Raw genomic sequence first — 23,077 nt, forward strand, 5'->3', positions numbered from 1 at the left:
AGAGACAGAGAGAGAGAGAGAGAGAGAGAGAGAGAGAAATTTTCCCTTGTATAGCCTAACACGGGTACTGAAACCCAGGTTGCCGTCACGACACACAAGACCGTGTTAGCTCACTGAGCTCAATCCTAAACGGTAGGCCTCGATCTAACACTAGTCTAAGTCTCATGCAAGGTTACTTATCATGCAATATTCGTTGAGCCACCTAGCTCCGTTACACTTGAAGGCAGTGAGTTAGCCTAGGTGTGTGTATGTGTGTGTGAGTAAGTGTTTGATGAAAGTGTGTGAGCTTTTAGAGTATGTGCTAGAGTCCCCTTGTGATGTGTGAGCGAGCCCGAGCTTTCCTGCCTCCATTTCCTGTGCACGGCTCGGCTCCGGTGTGCACGCCATTTCAAGAAAGGGGGGGGGGGGGTTCTGAGGAACAGGTGAAACTGTACCCTGTGTCACTCGGGACACCTGAGCCTTAGCACTTGTTAGTAAGATTTGTCTCGTTAACATTTGCTCTAGACCACTAGTTTCCAACCTGTGGTCCGGGGTACCGCAGGTGGTCCGCAATTTTTGTTATATATATATATATTATAAAAGACAGTTGGGAGTATTAATGGTATAATACACAATTTGACATTACTTTAACAATGCAAATTGTTTATAATAATAGGCCTGTTTACATTCACTGCTAAAATGGACTAAATTTGACAGCCAAGATATTTCATGTAAAAAGGAATCTGCGAATGGTGGTCCTCGCACACACACACTTTGCCTAAACAGTCTCCATGGAGACCCAAGAGCTCTAAAAGCTCTAGAGAACATGGGAGGGAGGGAGCAACGCTGTGTAAGACTAGACTAGGGCTGTTCTTCAATTATTCACTGCTCTTGCCTTTAGCCCTCTGTTGAAATTAGGGATGAGTGCCACCCAAATGATAGAGCAGCTCATTGTATGACGATGGATCACCCATCCATCACCTTCCATCTTCAGTTCTATACAGCACTACTCACTCAACTGACTGACTGGAGCGGCACTCAGAGTGCCCTGGTCAAAAGTAGTGACACTAGACTGGGAATAGGGTGTCATTTGGTACACGGCCTGTGTATGGGGTTAAATTATCGCTACACTCGCGCAAGCATTTCGCTACACTCGCATTAACATCTACTAACCATGTGTATGTGATGGAGGTTAACCGATTAATTAGGGCCGATTTAAAGTTTTTATAACAATCTGTATTTTTGGACACCAATTTGCAGATTTTTTTTTCACCTTTATTTAACTAGGCAAGTCAGTTAAGAACACATTCTTACTTTCAATGATGGCCTAGGAACAGTGGGTTAACTGCCTTGTTCAGGGGCAGAACGACAGATTTGTACCTGGTCAGCTCAGGGATTTGTTTTTGCAACCTTCTGGTTACTAGTCCAACGCTCTAACCACCTGCCTTACATTGCACTCCACGAGGAGCCTGCGTGGCAGGCTGACTACCTGTTACGTGAGGGCGGCAAGAAGCCAAGGTAAGTTACTAGCTAGCATTAAACTTATCTTATAAAAACAATCATTCAATCATAAACACTAGTTAACTACACGTGGTTGATGATATTACTAGTTTAACTAGTGTGTCCTGCATTGCATATAATCGATGCGGTGCCTGTTCATTTATCATTGAATCACAGCCTACTTCTCCAAACAGGTGATGATTTAACAAGCACATTTGCGAAAAAAGCACTGTCGTTGCACCAATGTACCCAACCATAAACATCAATGCCTTTCTTTAAAATCAATACACAAGCATATATTTTTAAACCTGCATATTTAGTTAATATTGCCTGCTAACATGAATTTCTTGAATAACTAGGGAAATTGTGTCACTTCTCTTGCGTTCCATGCAAGCAGTCAGGGTAGATGCAGCAGTTGGGCCGCCTGGCTCATTGCGAACTGTGTGAAGTCCATTTATTCCTAACAAAGGCTGTAATTAATTTGCCAGAATCGTACATAATTATGACATATCATTGAAGGTTGTGCAATGTAACAGCAATATTTAGACTTAGGGTTGCCACCCATTAGATGAAATACGGAACCGTTCCGTATTTCACTGAAAGAATAAACGTTTTGTTTTCGAAATGATAGTTTCCGGATTCGACCATATTAATGACCAAAGGCTCGTATTTCTGTGTGTTATTATGTTATAATTAAGTCTATGATTTGATATTTGATAGAGCAGTCTGACTGAGCAATGGTAGGCAGCAGCAGGCTCGTAAGCATTCATTCAAACAGGACTTTTGTGCGCTTTTCCAGCAGCTCTTCACAATGCTTCAAGCATTGTGCTGTTTATGACTATCAACTCCCGAGATTAGGCTGGTGTAACCGATGTGAAATGGCTAGCTAGTTAGCGGGGTGCACACTAATAGCATTTCAAACGTCACTCGCTCTGAGACTTAGAGTGGTTGTTCCCCTTGTTCTGCATGGGTAATGCTGCTTCGGGGGTGGCTGTTGTCGATGTGTTCCTGGTTCGAGCCCAGGTAGAAGCGAGGAGAGGGACGGAAGCTATACTGTTACACTGGCAATACTAAAGTGCCTATAAGAACATCCAATAGTCAAAGGTATATGAAATACAAATCGTATAGAGAAATTGTTCTATAATTCCTAAAACTTCTTACCTGGGAATATTGAAGATTCATGTTAAAAGGAACCACCAGCTTTCATATGTTTTCATGTTCTGAGCAAGGAACTTAAACGTTAGCTTTCTTAGATAGCATATATTGCACTTTTACTTCTCCAACACTTTGTTTTTGCATTATTTAAACCAAATTGAACACGTTTCATTATTTATTTGATGCTAAATTGTATTATTGATGTATTATATTAAGTTACAAATAAGTGTTCATTCAGTATTGTTGTAATTGTCATTATTAAAAAAATATATATACACATTGTAAATCGGTATCGTTTTTTGGTCCTCCAATAATCGGTATCAGTGTTGAAATACCATAATCGGTCGACCTCTAGTATGTGACCATTAAAATGTGATTTGAATTACTGACCAATTACAGGGGTAGTTATATATTCAGATCTACTATTGAGCTTTGGAGTGTATCCACTTTGTCACAAATAGAATGACTGACACATAAAGGTCTCACAATGAGATTACAGTCAACCTGTGTTACATACCAGACACCAAACGAAAGATAACAGACAAACTGGGAGGAACGAGTTTGAACTTGAGAAAAGCTTGTTTTCCGCTGCAAAGCATTTTTGCTACGGTGTGAAGTGCACTAATGATTGAGACCCAGACCAATACATACATTCTATTCAGCCTGTCAGAAGCATCATTCCGACCATGTTCATGCTGGCACAAAATACAGCACACCAGACAGCGCAGTTGTGGTCACAAGTGCAGGGAACATTTGACTTTTCAACCTTCTCTCTCCAGCTAAGACCGGCCAGTTAGCCAACTATGAGGGCGAAGTGAGTGTTTGACTCTGTGTGTGTGTGTGTGTGTGTGTGTGTGTGTGTGTGTGTGTGTGTGTGTGTGTGTGTGTGTGTGTGTGTGTGTGTGTGTGTGTGTGTGTGTGTGTGTGTGTGTGTGTGTGTGTGTGTGTGTGTGTGTGTGTGTGTGTGTGTGTGTGTGTGTCATATGAAGGATCAGTTCAGTCTCATGAGGAGGAAAGTAGGTCAGATACTGGGAGAGAGTTCCAAACCCCTCCAGCTCTGAAAAAGGATGGCATCACACCGCAATTGAACAATTCCGACACGTTGTAATCACTGAGTGTGTGTACGTGGTTACAGTGAAACCCAGTTGATTTGCATACCCAGTGGTATTGTCAAACTTTCACACTATTCTCTCACTCTCACACAGTATGTGTAAGAGAGAGCGGAAACACCCAGCAGGGAAGCGCCTAGCATACGGACTCCTCCAGGATGAGAGAGAGACAGAGGGGGACAGACAGACCGACCGAGAGATGGACAGAGGGGGGACAGACCGAGAGGGGGACAGAGACCGAGGGGGACAGAGACCGAGGGGGAGACAGAGACAGAGACAGAGGGGGACAGAGACAGAGAGACAGAGACAGGGAGACAGAGACAGGACAGAGGAGACAGGGGGACAGAGAGAGAGACAGACAGGACAGAGACAGGACAGGACAGGGGACAGAGACGGACAGAGACAGGAGACAGAGAGAGACAGGAGGGACAGAGACAGAGGAGACAGGGAGACAGAGAGAGGAGAGGAGAGACAGAGACAGAGACAGAGAGACAGAGAGAGGGAGACAGAGAGAGGACAGAGAGACAGAGAGAGGGAGACAGAGAGAGGGAGACAGAGAGAGGGAGACAGAGAGAGGGAGACAGAGAGGGGAGACAGAGAGAGGGAGACAGAGAGAGGGAGACAGAGAGAGGGAGACAGAGAGAGGGAGACAGAGAGAGGGAGACAGAGAGAGGGAGACAGAGAGAGGGAGACAGAGAGAGGGAGACAGAGAGAGTGAGACAGAGACAGAGAGAGGGAGACAGAGAGAGGGTGACGGAGAGAGGGAGACAGAGAGAGGGAGACAGAGAGGGGAGACAGAGAGAGGGAGACAGAGAGAGGGAGACAGAGAGAGGGAGACAGAGAGAGGGAGACAGAGAGAGGGAGACAGAGAGAGGGAGACAGAGAGAGGGAGACAGAGAGAGGGAGACAGAGAGAGGGAGACAGAGGGAGGGAGACAGAGAGACAGAGGGAGGGAGACAGAGAGAGGGAGACAGAGAGAGGGAGACAGAGAGAGGGAGACAGAGAGAGGGAGACAGAGAGAGGGAGACAGAGAGAGGGAGACAGAGAGAGGGAGACAGAGAGAGGGAGACAGAGAGAGGGAGACAGAGAGAGGGAGACAGAGAGAGGGAGACAGAGACAGAGAGAGAGGGAGACAGAGAGAGGGAGACAGAGAGAGGGAGACAGAGAGAGGGAGACAGAGAGAGGAGACAGAGAGAGGGACAGAGAGACAGAGAGAGGGAGACAGAGAGAGGGAGACAGAGAGAGGAGACAGAGAGAGGGAGACAGAGAGAGGGAGACAGAGAGAGGGAGACAGAGAGAGGGAGACAGAGAGAGGGAGACAGAGAGAGGGAGACAGAGAGAGGGAGACAGAGAGAGGGAGACAGAGAGAGGGAGACAGAGAGAGGGAGACAGAGAGAGGGGAGACAGACAGAGAGAGGGAGACAGAGAGAGGGAGACAGAGAGAGGGAGACAGAGAGAGGGAGACAGAGAGAGGGAGACAGAGAGAGGGAGACAGAGAGAGGGAGACAGAGAGAGAGACAGAGAGAGGGAGACAGAGAGAGAGGGACAGAGAGAGAGGGACAGAGAGCGCTGAACCCATATCCCAGCAGAGGCCATCTATGCAGCATCCTCACCAGCCAACGCCTCTGTAGTACTCAGACACACACACTTCTTAGCCAACAGATGACCCTGTAGATGATAACATGGTGTCCGTTAGCACTGTTCAGCATTCATTCAATGCTTATACAAGAACACAAGGGTCCGTCATCTTGATTCAGGTCACCATAAACTATGGTTGGACTCTGGAGTTTTAATCAAATTAACCAGAAAATTCAAATAGGTCTGAGGTTTTCCTGGTCAAGTCACATGGTCAGAAAATAACTATGGTCGCTGAACTATGGTCAATGTGTCACTACAATAACTTCCTACTGTAAGGAAACCTCTACAACAAACATTGTGTTCCTCCTGGGGAAAGCCTCTCCACCTTCATATGGAATGTGTTTACACAGTAGATTCTAACCCCACCCATTAAACAAGCCACAGGCGGGGGGGGGTGCCCTGGCTCTGAACCCCTGACAAGTAGGCAAGCAGTTAGCTAACTGGCTTAATTATTAACTACTCAAATGAGTTAGCCTAACTAACTGGCCTAGTTAACGACTCAAATGAGTTAGCCTAACTAACTGGCCTAGTTAACGACTCAAATGAGTTAGCCTAACTAACTGGCCTAGTTAACGACTCCAATGAGTTAGCCTAACTAACTGGCCCAGTTAACGACTCCAATGAGTTAGCCTAACTAACTGGCCTAGTTAACGACTCAAATCGATGACGAGAAGACAAGACCAAAAACCAACTATTAATCTCAAACCAAATCAAAAGGCATTAGGATCAACAGAAGTAAAAGAGAGTCCCATGAATGGGCATTGAAATAGTGAGGGGGGTCTTTAAGGTAGGTTCCTGTAGAAGGGATGGGGTCAATAAAGAGAGAGCTCAGGAGGATGGGTGTGACACTGGTCACATTTCCCTCAGATTCCTCTTCAGGGTGTGGGAAGGACAGACATGCCAGCAGCACTAAGAGCTATCCTATAAAAATACAAACACACACATCCTTAAATTATAGGCCTAAACCAGGAGCTTGTAACACTATGATTAGTCTGTGTCTGTATAAGTCGCCAAGCACAAATGGGTCTCAAAGAACACAATGGGGCAGATTCTTAGACCCAGAATAAGCCTACTGCTGGACTAAAATGCTTCCTCAACACAGAGTCTCACTGAAAGTGTTTCCCAAGAAAAATACTAATCTGGGTCAGGGAAATTGTCCCGCATACAGTAATTTGATGTCTCTCAGTCAGTGCTAACCTCCTCTACCCTATCTGGGATCCAAAGTGAGAGAGCTGAAGTCAATTCGCAACTTCCTGCATTTTTCCACTTCCTATTTAACTACCCTGCTTGCTGCTGATGTAGCGAAACAGGGCCAAAGGGCCATGCCACCACTTCCCCACACTAGAATCACACCAGGCTTCCTGCATACATACAGTACCAAGAGGCAGACAGCAAAGCAGCCCTTTCCCCTGTGTCCCACACGTCTCTCTAGCTCAGCAACATGGCAGTCGCTCAGTCCTGCCAAGAAAGATTTGCACAAGACTCAAGATTCACCGCATAAGTAAAATGGATCGCCTGATCAGCAGAAAGGAGGATAGGTCAGTGAGGTCATTGTTCTGCTGGGAAACCAAATATAATCCCGCCAGTACTAAAGATGACCACCTAGCTACTGTGTTATTACATTGGAACAAGGTATCGACCACTAGCTAGACTACATATGAATAACCTATCTGATATGGCTAGCCTATAGGCCTACGTTTGGTAGGTAAAGTCTAGGTAGCATACACTTTACAGTTAGGCTGCCATCTTCTTTTTTCACATTACACAGTCAGAGACAGTGTGAACCTCTTCAGAGGAGCCGGTGTGTCTGAGCTTAGAAAATAATTCCATTATCCCACATCAAAGTTTAATACTACAGCACCACAGGGAAATTCACAGAGGAATCCCTGCAGAACCATTACAGAGATGAGAGAAGGGCCAAACTCTGTCCATCTGCAATGATTATCACACAGTGTTCTCACAGTTGAAGCGCACCCCCCCCCCACCCCCAGCTACCAAAACTAAGACATGAGAAACACTGCCCACCCAGATAGTAGCATTTAGGCTAGACCTCATGATGCAAATACACACCTACAACTGATCCAGTGTGTGTCATAAGAGAAAAGGGTTGTGGTGCAGGAGAACAATTCTGACAGGAAAACCCAACACGGAGACAGGTGCACCTTAAAACCAGACTGGGAAGCTGCCGAGTCTGTCTCAGTTCCCCTACCTCTTTACGGAGCTATGGAGGACTTAATAAGAGAGTCAGGGAGGGACACACACACACTTCACCTTTTCTGTCTTTATTAAGCTAACCATTACCCTCTAATGGACCATGACAGGTTGACCTCAGTGAGGCATTGAGGGTAGGAAAGCTAAGCCCGGCGACTGGCGCCTCACTGGGCAGCATTGACGAAGTAACCAGGGCATTACAATTAACATCTTATTGAATTAACAGGCAATGTGGTTGTGTTTCTTTCTGAACAAGGTTACACAAGTGTCTCCACAAAGGGCTCGGCAAACAGTGGTGGCCTGGGAGGAATGGCTACAGCAAATCTCATAGACAAACTGATAATAGTGAAAAATGGCTGAATGTACTGACTAGCACAACATGGGTGGTTTCAGGCCTAACTGTAAGAAAGAGTGAAAACTGAAATCCCCCAAAGACTCGAGAGGAAAGATGTTCTTCAAGTGATAATTAAAAGATGAGCATAACTACGTCATATAGATCTACTACAGAATATTATAGGCTAGCAAACCAGGGAGGGCTGGGGTCATTTTCATCTCATTTGCATGTCTGCAGGAATTCCTTCAATGGCGAAAACAAGCTTGATGCTGTTGAAGACACCTGATGTTCTTCAACCTAGCTGCAAAGCAGCAAATGATTAAAGAGAAAGAGGATACCTAGTCAGTTGTACAACTGAATGCATTCAACTGAAATGTGTCTTCCGCATTTAACCCATCCCCTCTGAATCAGAGAGGTGCGGGGGGGGGCTGCCATAATCAACATCCACATCTTCGGCGCCCGGGAAAAACACTGGGTTAACTGCCTTGCTCAGGGGCAGAACAACAGATTTTTGCCTCGTCACCATTGACGTCCTCTGTTTGAGATATGTAACAGGTCATTCGTTACCATGCATTCAATCACCAGGCATTGCCAGATTCTGAACAAACAAGGTCAGGTTGACATGAAGTAGCAGAGTGGCACATAATATATATAAAAATCTAGAAAATTCTCTTGTTTTATTCTCTGTCTGTGTGGTGTTATTTTCCCCACAGATCTTTTAAAATACATTTCCTCAACAATATTTGACATTTAATTGAGATTGCATTATTTTGTTGCGGGTAGGAATGAGAAAAGCACAGCTGCGGTCCCACTAATCCTCAAATCCCAAACTATACAGATGCTTGGTTACACAAGCGTGCAAGCCAGAGGTACAGCATCAACCTTGCATCACAGAAATACTGTAATGTTAAATAGTCAAACGCCATTTTGCAATTGAGTTGCCCCTATGAACTGCATAGCTTGGTAGATGACACTTGTTTTAATAATGGTCAACTTTGCCTGGCTTGATAGCTAGCTGGGTGGTCAACCAAAACAAAAGCTGTGTGGTGGGTGAAAAAATAATAATTCTAGCTAGCCACCCAAGGAGAAAAGTTAGCTGGCTCATGTGCAGGCTACTCTCAGACTAGACGTAACATAGTAAACCAAAATCTGGGACACTGAAATTAGTATGATATGTTACCTTTGTTATGGTTACATAAAATAGAAGGTTAATCTCCAGCAAAAAAATATACTTTGGTATTTGTTTCACTAGTCCATTGTTGATATAGTCCCTAAATGTTTTGCATGTCACAATCAAGTTTTCAAGATATATATCCTTCAAAATACAGAAATACAGCCAGTATTTATTGATACATTTAGCCCCATATGATGCAAAACGCCTCATCCAGCTGTAAGTCTGTGTGGGACTATATAAACAATGGACTAATGAAACAAATACCAAAGGATGGTTTTCGGGTGGAATTTTTATTTAAGTAGACTCAGCAATATGACTTAGATGCAGGAAGTAAAAAGCATAGTGGACGTTGGGCCAGTAACTGAAATGTTGCTAGATCGAATCCCCGAGCTGACAAGGTAAAAATCTGTCGTTCTGCCCCCCCACAAGGCAGTTAACCCACTGTTCCTAGGCTGTCAATGTAAATAATAATGTGTTCCTAACTGACTTGCCAAGTTAAATAAAGGTTAAATAAAAATATATATATAACAAAACTACTAAGAGCATTGAAGCATGAGGCTCAACTTTTCGGCTGTTTTGGTTCCCTGGCTACCTACATTTCTGTGTGTGTGTCTCCATTTTTCAACTTAGGCGCACATGTGCTCCTTGTCAAAAAGGTCAGTGTAAAGCCCTGCATACGAAATGTAACATATACTAATTAGGTCTCCCGGATTTTCGTTCACTATGTTACATCTACTCCTGAGTCCAGGTTGCAGTGTGAAAACTACTGCAGCAGGTGACACGTTTTTTAAAATGATACTCATCTTGTCCACACATCTCAAACTCGCTAAACACACCCATCTCAGTCTGGCTTCTCGCCTAGATACCTTTACATGTAGCAGTTTACAATTTAGTTAGGTACAGTAGCTAACTAAACTGAGTCACGCGTTAATTGATTTGATCCAGCTAACGTTAGCTTCTGTAGCTAACTACTGTACTGGTAAATTGCCGTTACAGTATGTGGCTAGTATTAGGCTACTAAGCTCGCTGGTGGCTAAGATATGCCAACTGTATCTGGTTATTTAGCGAACTATCATATTCTTGTACTTGATAAAGTCAGATTAACGAAATATATCTAAACGTTATTTAGCTAGCTATAGCTAGCACAGCAGACACCCAACCCACAAGACAATTTAAGCTCGAAGTGGAAAGAGACAGGGAGGAATGGATTATAGCTAACTACTTAGCTAACGGTTAGCTCGCAAGTAACTAGGTAGTTAGCATCCTGAATGCGGCCTGTCAACGCGGAATGAAAAGGTCACTCATCCAATCACATTTATACTTACAGTATGCCAGAGCAGGAGGTGCACACGAAAGACCCCACCGTCATGTTGGCATAGGTTGGGCCGCGCTGATCGCAGTCAAAGCACTTTCTGTTAGGAGACAAACTCGTCATTTCTCTCAGCATCTTCAGGTGTTTCTCCTCCTGCTTTCTTTTCGCACTCGCCGCCATGACTGTGACAAATAGGGGAAGGAAACAAAACCAGGGAAGGATGGGGAATTGCAGGTAACGGGAAAAGCTTTTACTGCTAAACGGGTACCTACTCTGAAAGGAAGAGTGGCTACTGTGACTGTCGGCTGAACAGAGGCGTTGTAAGTCAAGAGAGGAGAGTCACGCACTGCACGCTCCTGATTTCCATGGGTTTACCAGCGCCACCCAACGGATTGAAGCTTATCATTTCATGCGGCCTAATTCCTGGCACTTTCCTTTTCATGATACCAAGAGGAAACACCCCTCTCATCTCAAACGTCTCTAGATGTAAATCTATTATTAGTCTATCATTAATTGGAACAATAATTTGAATATAATTAGTTAGAATATAATTTGGCACGGAGGTGGTTTTATTTTGCTCCGTAAGTCTTCTGAGAAAAGAAAAAAATACATATATTTTTTTCATTTACATTGTGGGACATAAAATACTGTAAAACAAGAAATCAGCTCCAAGTGATTTTAATTTAAGAAATCTGTTCCCAAGTATTCCCACGCGTAATAGAGAGACACGTGACCATAAACACAAACGTAAGCAAGGTTTGAAGTGATTGTTTTAGTCTAACATTATATCTCTTTGGGCTTCTTGCGGTCAATTTGCAGTCTACAAATGATTTGTAATTGTGTTCCAGCCCCCCGACCATCAGCCCAACAAAAGAATCGGCGGCTGAATGTAGTTGATTATCCCTGGAATAGAAGATGTCAGATATGTGTAGATGTCAGAGATGTGCAGAAGATTTGTATGTCACCTACTGTACCTTAGGCGACGATGTGTTATAGATTTCAATGATCGTAAATTGCTTATTTATTAGTGGCGGAACACAATTTGAGTGTGCTATTCTCACAGATTTTCTTATCATTCAGACAAAAATCAGCACATAATGTTGGGGTACATACAGTGATGGGCTACTGCATTGATAGTAAATGAAAAGGCTGTTGTGCTTGCATGCCCCATGTGAGTGACTGTGCTTCACATTCATGGCTCCTACTGTTTAAAAACAAGTGCTGTTTCCTGGAACTCCAAGGGTGACTCGGTCCCACTGAGTAGCCTACACCTGAGAGATCTGTTTTGACAACTTACCTTGAAGGACACTGGCTTAACATAGGTCAAGAGTACTGGGCCTGTATTCATAAAGCATCTCACAATAGGAGTGCTGATCCAGGATCAGGTTGCCCCTCTTATTCATTATGATTCAAAAGGCGAAACCTAGATTAGCACTCCTACATTGAGATGCATTTTGAACACGGGTCAAGAAACGTCAGTCTATCAATACAAATGTATCAGCGCAGAAAAATAATTGCAGAATCCAATGTCAATTTTAAGACAAAATACAAATGGACATGAATGAGAAGGGGGATGTAACCCTTTCTACCCTGCTCTGTGATCCTAGTGATTATATATAGTAAGATGTAGGCCTATTAGGGCTGGCCTACACTTTCTGCCTGCAGAAATTCTCCCCCTAAAGGCAAAATGACAACTTCAATAAAGAATTGATGAGAAAGAATGCAGCTAGGCCCACAGGTTCTGCTGCCAATGCTGAGGGACCAGGGAGGGAGGGTAGCACAGTTGGCATGAAGTGGACCAGATGGAGAGTGAAACAAGTGCATATTTCACACCCACATATAACATCACTGTTCAGCCATCCTAAGTTTTGCCTGCAATCACTACAGATAAAATACTTAATTTGAAACAAAGATGAATTACAGAATCCAAATACTCTCTGTAAAAGTAATTTGATGTAAAAAGACAAATTACCCAGTTCAGTTCTATAGCAATTATCCAGTTGTTCTCATACTGTGCAAACAAATGCACAAAAATGCATTTGCAAAGTGCTAAAACAGGTGTCTATACTGGCGTCACTTTTTAAAGTAAAATACAGATTTAATAAACCAGGCCAGACACTCAAGCAGAGTTCTCACCCCAAGTTCTGCCGATTGGTTGCCGTGGCATTTGTGGAGGATAAAGCAGGGAGCCACATCTCCCACTATGGATGTCAGAGACATTGTCCTGGCAACCAATCACAGCAGGTGATCCTGACTAGCCAAAAATGACTTGCCAACTTAGTGTCTTGGATTCTGCTCTTGTGAAATCAATCCAGACACTTTACACATTGCTAAACCATGTTTTTTTATAGAGCAGACTAATGTCAAACATCAATAAATAACACCTAATAATAAGCAGACAAGGAGAAACCAAAGATGGTATGATACACTTTCTTTGTAGAGATGTGCTCAGGGATACAGATTTATTATGGACATGAAACATTTAGCTTTTAGATCAATAATCTATTACACAAAAAAAAACAAGATTTTGCCCAAGGACAGTCCTCTAATTGCAAGGCTGATGAGACCACATAGTTTGGAGGGTAATTCCTATGTCTGTAGGTATGAGTCTGTCAGAGATTGGTCCTGATAGGCTAAGGGAACCACTTGACTTTGACCCTCTGTTGTGTCAAGAGCTGTCATCAACTGATGGAAGACATTGTAGTGCTTGGGGTGACGTCCTTTAGCTGCTGCTGAAGGATTGGAGGCCAGGAGCCTGAGGCTGCTCCGCTGCAGAGAAGTCACAGGGTCTCCGGTTCTCAGTGTAGCCATAGAGTTTCCTCAGGGCCACGCGCGCCGCCTCCTCCTCCGCAGCCAGAACGGTCTCCCCTGGAGCCTCGGCAAGGAGCTTCTTATCACTGAGGACACATACTCACTCAGTAACATGATCAACAAACAAATAAGTACCGGCAGAACACTACCACATACCTCACACATACGCCATAAGTAATGCAAAGAGTTTGTCCTGACCAGAAAAAAAACACTTTCAGTCCTGGGACACAGCATATTCCTGGTCAGGAAAATCTCCTGACTTTATCAGGAGGTGTACTGATGGGAGTGACCAGCGAGGCATACCTGTACAGCCCTACAAAGTAGAGTGGGAGCACAGTGCCGGCGCCGGCCGACCTGGTGAGGCGAGGCTCTGGGAGGGCCATGTTCCTCTTGGACAACTCCTCCACCAGCAGCCCCATTGGGTTTACCACCGACCACATCTCAAACAGGTCTTTGCCTACCAGCTGAGTGACCAGGAAATCCTGAAAGGAGAGAAGAGGGCATGGGAGGTGTGATCATCTTCAGCTACACAAACAAACTAATGTAAATTTGAGATGATTAATCATGACTGTTGAGATGGGTGTTGAAAGTTGTAAGAATCTTCTTACCCGAAGGAAAAGTCCTGCTCTCTCAGCTCCACTGCTCTCATGGAGTGCTCCGATCACAGCGAGGAACGTACTGTGCAATACTTCATCAGGGACCGGGAATTGAGCGCTCATAGTTAGGTCCTCAATGGCGATGTTCTGCGCCACAAGGCACACGACTGGATGACTGGTCAGGTGCGCGACAATGGCGACCACTCCCATGCTGGGCAGGCTAGGGAAGCTAGCCGTGCACCAGTCAGACAAGAAGCTCTTGGTGAACTCCAAGCCCTGTCTGTGCAGCTGAATGTTGTCCCCCAGGACCAGAGCGGCCATTTCAGAGTCCACGCCGAGTGCCTGCCTCCTCTCTTGCTCTGACTGAATGTAACAGGGGTTCACAAAGGCTGTCTTCAGGAGCTCCGGGGAGAAACTTTCTTTAAGGCGGCTGCTGAATGCCTGGACTTCTGCATGGTAGTCCCAGTTAGGTTTTTGAGCACTAGGAGACAGAACATCAGGAAATTCATAATGAAGATCACGGTACATGCAATCAGTATGTAGCTAAGATACTGACAGGTGTATAAACTTGAGCACACAGCCATACAATCGCTACAGACAAACATTGGCAGTAAAATGGCCTTACTAAAGAGCTCAGAGACTTTCAACGCCTCGGTCAAATGTAAGTGCTGTTATTGTGAAGTGGCAACGACTAGGAGCAACAACGGCTCAGCCGCAAAGTGGTAGGCCACACAGCTCACAGAACGGGACCGGCGAGTGCTGAAGCGCGTAAAAATCATCTGTCCTCGGTTTCAACACTCACTACTGAGTTCCAAACTGCCTCTGGAAGCAACATCAGCACAAGAACGGTTTGCCTGGAGCTTCATAAAATAGGTTTCCATGGCCAAGCAGCCGCACACAAGCCTAAGTTCACCATGCACAATGCAAAGCGTTGGTTGGAGTGGTGTAAAGTTCGCCGCCATTGGAGTCTGGAGCAGTGTTCCCTGGAGTGATGAATCACGCTGCACATTTTTGTTTATTTTTTAACTAGGCAAGTCATATTAATGGCCATGCTTTTGGAATAAAATGTACGACGAGCAGGTGTCCATATACTTGGACACCTGCTTGTTCATTTAGTGTAGTCTGTTCTATATTGGCTAGCCAGCTAATTTCCGTATTTATTGTCAATTGCTCCAGATTCTATAGCCCATGTCCAATCGATTATCAAATTGATCCTATTAAGATAACTGACTTACCTAGTTAAATAAAAATTAAGAACTCAAGAACAAATTGTTATTTACAATGACGGCCTACCATTAGGCCTCCTGCGGGGACGTATTGCATTACATTAGATAACGAACAGATGCACTATTTATGCCAACTTTCTTATCAAGCTAACCATGAACACAAATGGCCTTGACCCCTATGATGCCAAGATAATGTTACCTTACTAAGCTAGCATTTTACATACCGTGGCTTAGGTGGTGGAGGCCCTTCTATCTTCAACTTTCTTTCCATCAAAAGAGTATATGCTTTCATCCATCGCTTCTTCTCTCGGGTATGTGTAAGGAGTACATTTCTACAAACATGTTGATAGTGAATTCCAAATGTTAGCACACCACGATTTACAATGTATCCAGACGCCATGACAGTTTTCTGATGGTGTGTGACTATGAAAACCTTCCGGAAAGCAACCATAGAGCGTCAAATTAGTTCCAGATTATAAACGGTTGCATTTTACGTTGTAATAACATAGTAATAACAGTATACTTAATACTAATTAACAATGTTAGGCAGGGAGTAATGACCTACATTTAGTTAAACTAGTAATTTCATTAGATTTAGCAGTAGCTTGGTGTTTTTATAGGCTAACTTACACATTGTTTACATCTGATCACAGGGTGATCTGTTCATGCAATTTTTAGTCTATGACATTTCAGATTTAGATGTGAGAATCGTTCATGAAGTAGTTTGGATGTAGTAAACTACTTTTTTAAAGTCACTTTAGAAAAGCTTTATTTTTCTTACGGGTAACTTTAGTATAGTTTAACTTCTTTCAGTGTAAAGTAATTGGTCAACTATATTTTCAGAGTAGCTTCCCCAACACTGCTAATTAATACTGGTAACAACTAATATAACTAAACTCAAACATCCAAATGAGCTATATTGTCATTTATTCCAATAAAATTGCATGACTCTCAGCATAATATGCTGGTACATTACAACTGAAAACTACAACCAATTTGATAACATTGTGCTTCAGCCAGAAAGTTCTTGGTTAAAAAAAAGAAGAAAATATGAGAAAAAGCATATCATGCTTATGGCTTGGTGGATATGGGCCATACACAATGAATAAATAATAATAACATAATGAATGGTGTAATAGCAACAGTGTGACTTTATATTTCCTTGCAGTACTATACATCAGTTAAAACCATGAGTCAATTTTACACTATGTATTATCTTACAATATAAACAGCAGTGCTTCACAATATATATTTATTTTTTAATCTTTTCACATCATTCCAATTCCCAATAAATATTTAACCCATTTCGATGCGTCTCCACCGTGGCTTATGATTTCATTTTCTTTAGACCTCTCATCTGTTGGAAATACCTCAGGGGCAATGATAACAACTGTGTAACATGAAGAAATATTTACAGCCGAGTCATTCTTTGATTCTTAAGCAAAAAAAAAATATATAGCATTGTAAAAAATCATTACAAGTACATGTATACAATAAAATGAAATCAAACATCCCATTGCCCAAGAGCAAGGCTGTCCAGCACTGTGGCTAAATGCAGAGAGTACATTTTTCTACCATTTGAAACATAGCCTCTTCCCTCCTCTTCTATGTTCTCCACTCTCGGTCAGTGGTTCCGGGGAAAGGATTCTAGCGGCGGAACCAAACCCAGCTGTTGATAAGCCAGAAGGCTACGGTGACGGAGTACATGATCATCTCACGTTTGGCCCTCTCCTTGTTCTCCTCTTCTATGAGCTGGAGCCTCCGGTTCAGCTTTATGATCTACAGGCACACCAATGATAATCACATCAACACCACCAACCAATATAGCCAAAACAAAAACCGCTAAATGATATACCTTCCGTAGAAGTACAGTCAAGACGTATTAGGAGCAGACCTGACGTCGAAGCGTTGCTGCATCTACGACAGCCATGTCATCAGGAGCCATGGAAACATCCAGAGTAGTGTCTAGAGTGGCCAGGTTAAGCCTTGGGTGAAGAGAAATAGACCAAACACATCCTGGTTAACAATTTCTATCATGGATCAGGCAAGATGATATTTCTGATCATTGATCATAATATGACATTGAAGTTCTCAGCTTAATGATCAATGATTGAACTATTGTCAATGTATTTCTATTATAAATAAATTCACAATACATTGACAATAGTTCAATAGACCGGCATTACTCATTGCCATTACTCATTACTCATTACTCATCTTTTCAACTAATAGTGGAAACTTGAAACATTGACAGCAATGACACTCATCCTCTGACAATAACTACAGCCTATATCAGGGGTATTCAACTCTGACCCTACAAGGTCCGGAGGCTGCTGGTTCTGTTCCACCTGATCATTATCTGTACACACCTGATGTTCCATGTCTAAATAAGTTCCTGATTAGGGGGCACGATTAAAAAAAAATGGCATGGAACTGGCTTGCTGAAGAGGTAACCTAGTAGTTAGGCTTGGGCCAGTAACCGAAAGGTTGATAGATCGAATCCCCGAGATAACAAGGTAAAAATATGTCGTTCTGCTTCTGAACAAGGCAGTTGACGGTCTAAGAACAGTGGGTTATTGTAAATAAGAATTTGTTCTTAACTGACTTGCCGTTAAATAAATGTTAAAAATAACAACAAAAAAAGGGTCCAGAGTTGAGTATGAGGGGCCTATTTTATGAAAGGAAAAAGAGAGAGGAGGAAAAGGGAAGAAAGAGAGGAGTGAAGTCTACGTGCCAGGTGGAGTTACCTGGATTCATGCAGGGGGTTAGAGGTCGAGGCAGACCCCCCTCGCAGTGACGGCTTGCTGAAGAGGGCAGAAACAGGGAAGGGAGAGAGGAAGCAATAGAAAGAGACGGAGCAGCACACCAAAGTCTCTCACATTCACTCAGGTCTCATGACTTTGATCATGCAGTGTAAAACAGACCTCTGTAAGACTACCAATATATATTAATCTCCAAAACACTAACTTCTCCTCAGAGGAGACAATAGACGTCACTATATAGGTTGGCTGTTGACAATGCTTGATAATGGCCTTACAACACATGGATAGAGCAAGAAGAGGACTAATTTAAAACGGACTGTTTTCAATGAAAATATGACTGAGATCTACACACTACTCTCCTATCACAGCTCAATAACAGCACATCAAGCAAAGTCAATCTTGATTTGCAATGATAAATATACATCATGACATATTAATAGTGTTACTGAATGTTAGGAATGACCAAGTGTTTCCTACCCATTGCCCCAAAATAAATTATCAAAATATGGTCAAGAAAAAATAATTTTGTTCATCGAGCAAATATCCAAATTAAATTATCGTAGATTTTTTAAATTGTCCAAATTGCCGAGATTTGATGACCCTGTCCACACGAAAGAGACAACAGTAGGGACTTTGTTGCCTCAGAGAGAATTAATACAATTGTACTGTGTTGAATTTCGGGGTTAATCTCTGCACGGTGAGCAGAGTGGGAGAGGTCAGCCTAGAGATGACCTTAAGAGGGGTCATGGGATCACCTGCGGTGGTTCTCGTCCAGAACCTCCAAGACCTGCTGGTAGGCCCGGCGCGTGGTGGACTGGATGAAAGAGAGAACGCCGCTAGCGCTGTACAGGTTCTGTTCGTCCTCGGCCATGGCGAGAGGGGGGAAGACGCGGAGAGGGGCTGGGGGGAACGGGGTCACACTGCCCCCACCAACATGAGTGGCCAAGCCAGAGAAAACAGAGCAGAGAGAGAGCGAGAGAGTGAATAAGAGGGAGGGGAGAAAGACCATCTGCACTTTACTCACTGAGCAGAGATAACAGCCACCAAAGAGTGACAGATGGTACTGATGGGGTGATGCCAAACAGATCATACTAGTGCACCATTGAACTATACCTAACCCTCTACCAGGAAGGGAGATGCAGAAACGAAAGCATGGAAAGGTCCTAATTAAAGTTCCCAATGAATCATCCCCCACAAAGATGCTCTGAACAAAAGAGGACCCCCAAGGACTTTATATAGTGAAATAAGCTTTGCACAAATTAAATGGCTCTATGCCAAGTTTACTGTAAGGTGCCTCTCCCTGGTACAGTATAATATATTAATATGTTAATAGTGAAGAGAAGTTTTAGTACCATGCTCAGGACAGGAGGAAACTACACTACCTTCACAGTGACACAGCATTGCAACAGCACTGGGTGCAGACCCAAAGACAGGTTCCAACCAAACAGGCTACAGAGTGAGCAACAACACCGTCGAGATACAGACACCCAACTACAGCCAAGTCTTTATCACAACAAACAAAGAGTGAGAGATGGACAAACAGGTCAGCAGACAGGGGAAAACCACTGGACAGATGGGAAGAAAAGGACAGGCTTCCAGAAGAGGAGAAGGGTGTGGTGGTGGTGGATTGTGCATGGCACTACTGGCGTGTGGACCACAGTTGATGTGCTACTTACGTTGAATCGTTTCTGGCAATCTGGCCATTGTGACGGACAGTGGTGTTCTCGCTGGCTGAACGTTCCCGGCGCAACCGCCCTTGCAAACGCACCTATGAGAAGGGGAGAACAGTTAAATACTAATATCCTCTTCCTGTAAAATACTGACTTTGCCTTCACATTCAAATAAACTCCACATTCAGTGTAGAGGATGTGGTTCTGTGAACTAAGATCACAAGACAAATGGCCATGCCAGAGATCTGAACATTTGTGTAAGCTCAAATAACTAATGTCTAAGCTTTAGCTCAAAAGGCTAGCACAGTCTTGAGTTGCTTGGGTGACCAGGGTTTGATACCGCTTGTTCACACATGCCTGCCCTGGTCCATCACATCAACCCATCAGTACTTTCTCTGTTCATCTCTAGACTCTCCAGCCTCCACTACCTCCTCACTGGGCTGGGCTGGGGCTGCACTGCGCTCCATTTCCATGAAGTCCAGCGGCCGCTCGTTGAGGGTGAGGACCCGAGGAGGGGTCTTCAGGGACAGGCTCTCTAGCGGGGTGGACTGGATCAAGTCCAGGTCTCTGGGCCTGGGGAACTGAGAGTCCTCACTGTCTCCTGAGAAGAGCATGCAGGAGGGGTGTCACATAAGGGCCAATACAGGGTTATGTTTATTAACACTTGAAACCTAAAACAGTTTGCAATGGAAAATGAAACTCGTGTCTGGGAGAACATCATCGATTTTGAGCCTAATGAACATAGTCCACGAGTATCAACACTACAGAGACCCTGTGGAGGACCAATGTGGCTACCTGACATTACGATCCTCTCTGGGACCTGCATCATGACGTTGTGCAGGTCATGTGAGCCCGCCTCGGGGTTGTCATGACCATAGGGGCCAATTTTGAGCATCTCTGGAATCCTCATGCGCTGGCTGATGCCCTCTGTGTACTCCAGCTCGTAGTGGATGCGGTTCATCTCCGCCATCTCTGCAGTGGGAGAGGGGAATGCTGCTGCGTTCATTTGGCTGAAAAATATTTTTTAAAGCGTCATTTACTTTCAATATCAGCAAACCCAACTAACTGGTTACACAACATAGTTTGGGATTCCCCTTCACAACAATAATACAACGACAAGCAAGTTTCAGTTTATGTATTAAGAGAAGAGGCGCAAAAATAAAATGCTTATAAATTTAGCCACATATAGGCATATTTTTTAACTAACTATACCCCAGGAAACCTTGATGGTGATGGTCTTCGTCATTGGATTCAAATATAACGAATGTTCGCGATGCTATCATGTGATAAGGATAAAAGGAGCATCTGAATCAATGGCCTGAATGTATCTCCACTCTCCAAATGAGAACCACTTACTAATGGGTAGTATTTTCACCAATGAAATCAAAATAGACCTTGGATGGCTGGAATATCAGCAAAAAATAGCTGTCTAGGTATCAAGCTGGCTAGCTAGCTAAATTAGCTATCTAGATATGTTGGTGCGCTTAGTGTCTGTAATGTTTACCCATATAAATCCCCATAAATGCAATTCCAAATAGTATTTAGCGAGTAGCAAGCTAACTACTGACTGCGGCCTGACCAGATACTTTGAAATGTCGGTATGACAGGCAGTTATCTAGCACGCTAGCTCAATTTCCAGCTGGTAGTGGTAGCTACCTCGCTGGCCTTACCCTTTGGTTTGTTCTTCTTCCATCAATTAAATATACGTGCAAAAATGGATATGGTCCAGCTGAAGATTCAAGAGTGCATTACAAATGATGTAGCATCCTTATATGTTGATTCCAGGAAGCTGAAAGGGACAACAATGTACACTGCAGCCCTGAACGAATGTAATGGATGGGGACCCAAACCGGAAGTTGTTTTACGTCACATGAAAATGATTGTTCTTGGTACAATAAAATACCTGTTATAATATCTGTTGTAATGATTTCTGCAGTGTTGGAAAAAGTACCCAATTGTCATATTTGGGTAAAAGTAAAGATACACTACATAGCCAAAAGTATGTTGACACATGCTCATCGAACATCTCATTTCCAAATAATGGGCATTAATATGGAGTTGGTCCCCCCCTTTGCAGCTATAACAGCCTCCACTCTTCTGGGAAGGCTTTCCACTAGATGTTGGAATATTGCTGCAGGGACTTGCTTCCACTCAGCCACAAGAGCATTAGTGAGGTTGGGCACTGATGTTGGGCTATTAGGCCTGGCTTGCAGTCAGAGTTCCCATTCATCCCAAAGGTGTTCCATGGGGTTGAGGTCAGGTCTCTGTGCAGGCCAGTCAATTTCTTTCATACCGATCTGTATGGACCTCGCTTTGTGCATGGGGCATTGTCATGCTGAAATAAGAAAGGGCTTTCCCCAAACTGTTGTCACAAAGCTGGAAGCCCAGAATCGTCTACAATGTCATTTTATGCTGTAGCATTAAGATTTCCCTTCTTTGGAACTAATGGGCCTAGCCCGAACCATGAAAAACAGCCCCAAATCATTATTCCTCCTCCACCTAACTTTACAGTTGGCACTATGCATTGCGGCAGGTAGCGTTCTCCTGGCATTTGCCAAACCCAGATCGTCAGTCGGACTGCCAGATGGCGAAGCGTGATTCATCACTCAGAGAACCTGTTTCCACTATTTCAGAGTCCAATGGCAACAAGCGTTACACCACTCCAGCAGACGCTTGGTATTGAGCATTGTGATCGTAGGGTTGTGTGCAGCTGCTCAGCCATGGAAACCCATTTCATGACGCGCCCGACGAACAGTTCTTGTGCTGACGTTGCTTCCAGGGGAAAGACGATTTGTACGTGCTTTGCGCTTCATCACTCGGTGGTCCTGTTCTGTGAGCTTATGTGGCCTACCACTTTGCAGACTGAGCTGTTGCTCCTAGACATTTCCACTTCACAATAACAGCACTTACAGTTGAAAGTCACTGAGCTCTTCAGTACAGGCCATTCTACTGCTAATGTTTGTCTATGGAGATTGCACAGCAATCCACTAATTTGAAGGGAGTCCACATGACCCCGTAAAATACTACTTGAGTAAAAGTCTAAAAGTCTATAGTTTTACTTGAAGTATCAAAAGTAAATGTAATTGCTAAAAGTATCGAAATTAAAAGTATAAATGATTTCAAATTCCTTATATTAAGCAAACCAGACGGCAACAAATTCTTGCTTTTTTAATTTGAATTTATTTGAAATTATTTCATCTTTATTTAACCAGGTAGGCAAGTCAACAACACAGAGTTACACATGGAGTAAAACAAACATACAGTCAATAATACAGTAGAAAAACAAGTCTATATACAATGTGAGCAAATGAGGTGAGATAAGGGAGGGAAAGGCAAAACAAAGGCCATGGTGGAGAAGTAAATACAATATAGCAAGTAAAACACTGGAATGGTAGATTTGCAGTGGAAGAATGTGCAAAGTAGAGATAGAAATAATGGGGTGCAAAAGAGCAAAATAAATAAATAATTACAGTAGGGGGAGAGGTAGTTGTTTGGGCTAAATTATAGATGGGCTATGTACAGGTGCAGTAATCTGTGAGCTGCTCTGACAGCTGGTGTTTAACGCTAGTGAGTGAGATAAGTGTTTCCAATTTCAGAGAT

General features: G+C 43.6%; 3 protein-coding genes across 13 annotated transcripts in view; all 3 read right to left on the reverse strand.

Annotated features, from left to right (window-relative positions):
* The window catches only part of LOC124006464 (arf-GAP domain and FG repeat-containing protein 1-like), a 40,474-nt gene extending 29,661 nt beyond the window's left edge, over positions 1-10,813 (reverse strand). For 2 of the 7 annotated variants that reach the window (XM_046316497.1, XM_046316494.1), the window contains exon 1: positions 10,426-10,778. In XM_046316497.1, the coding sequence (XP_046172453.1) occupies positions 10,426-10,592 (167 nt within the window). In that variant the 5' untranslated portion in view covers positions 10,593-10,778. Of the gene's footprint in view, positions 1-10,425 lie in introns of all 7 variants that reach the window. The other 5 variants (XM_046316491.1, XM_046316495.1, XM_046316493.1 and 2 more) reach the window with 5 other exon arrangements.
* Positions 10,814-12,826: 2,013 nt separating this feature from the next.
* On the reverse strand, positions 12,827-15,479 carry LOC124005787 (39S ribosomal protein L44, mitochondrial-like). Its single transcript, XM_046315334.1, has 4 exons — positions 15,270-15,479; positions 13,832-14,300; positions 13,527-13,705; positions 12,827-13,309 (listed from the first exon to the last, which is right to left on the reverse strand). The coding sequence occupies exons 1-4, from the start codon at positions 15,443-15,445 to the stop codon at positions 13,135-13,137; spliced, it is 999 nt and encodes a 332-aa protein (XP_046171290.1). The 5' UTR covers positions 15,446-15,479; the 3' UTR covers positions 12,827-13,134.
* A 476-nt stretch (positions 15,480-15,955) lies between these two features.
* On the reverse strand, positions 15,956-21,327 carry LOC124006235 (mitochondrial fission factor homolog B-like). 5 transcript variants are annotated; one of them, XM_046316105.1, is made up of 8 exons: positions 21,148-21,327; positions 20,273-20,449; positions 19,906-20,078; positions 19,484-19,575; positions 18,563-18,727; positions 17,793-17,849; positions 16,940-17,030; positions 15,956-16,824 (listed from the first exon to the last, which is right to left on the reverse strand). In XM_046316105.1, the coding sequence occupies exons 2-8, from the start codon at positions 20,445-20,447 to the stop codon at positions 16,693-16,695; spliced, it is 885 nt and encodes a 294-aa protein (XP_046172061.1). In that variant the 5' UTR covers positions 20,448-20,449; positions 21,148-21,327; the 3' UTR covers positions 15,956-16,692. The 5 variants fall into 5 exon arrangements, with proteins under 5 accessions (XP_046172061.1, XP_046172059.1, XP_046172062.1 ...); XM_046316103.1 differs by having other exon boundaries at positions 20,273-20,487; XM_046316106.1 differs by lacking the exon at positions 18,563-18,727 and having other exon boundaries at positions 20,273-20,487.
* Between the last annotated feature and the right edge of the window lie 1,750 nt (positions 21,328-23,077).

Source organism: Oncorhynchus gorbuscha, linkage group LG19, assembly GCF_021184085.1.
Source record: "Oncorhynchus gorbuscha isolate QuinsamMale2020 ecotype Even-year linkage group LG19, OgorEven_v1.0, whole genome shotgun sequence".
Taxonomy (NCBI): domain Eukaryota; kingdom Metazoa; phylum Chordata; class Actinopteri; order Salmoniformes; family Salmonidae; genus Oncorhynchus; species Oncorhynchus gorbuscha.

Coding starts and splice junctions, on each gene's coding strand:
- LOC124005787 (XM_046315334.1), bottom strand. CDS start 15,445: ATGGCGTCTGGATACATTGTAAATCGTGGTGTGCTAACATTTGGAATT. Junction 14,301..15,269: donor CCTCCACCACCTAAGCCACG/GTATGTAAAATG, acceptor TCTGTCTCCTAG/TGCTCAAAAACCTAACTGGG. Junction 13,310..13,526: donor TACTTTGTAGGGCTGTACAG/GTATGCCTCGCT, acceptor ATGTGTCCTCAG/TGATAAGAAGCTCCTTGCCG.
- LOC124006235 (XM_046316103.1), bottom strand. CDS start 21,170: ATGGAAGAAGAACAAACCAAAGG. Junction 20,079..20,272: donor AGAGAGGATCGTAATGTCAG/GTAGCCACATTG, acceptor TGCTCTTCTCAG/GAGACAGTGAGGACTCTCAG. Junction 18,728..19,483: donor ATTGCCAGAAACGATTCAAC/GTAAGTAGCACA, acceptor TGGTGGGGGCAG/TGTGACCCCGTTCCCCCCAG.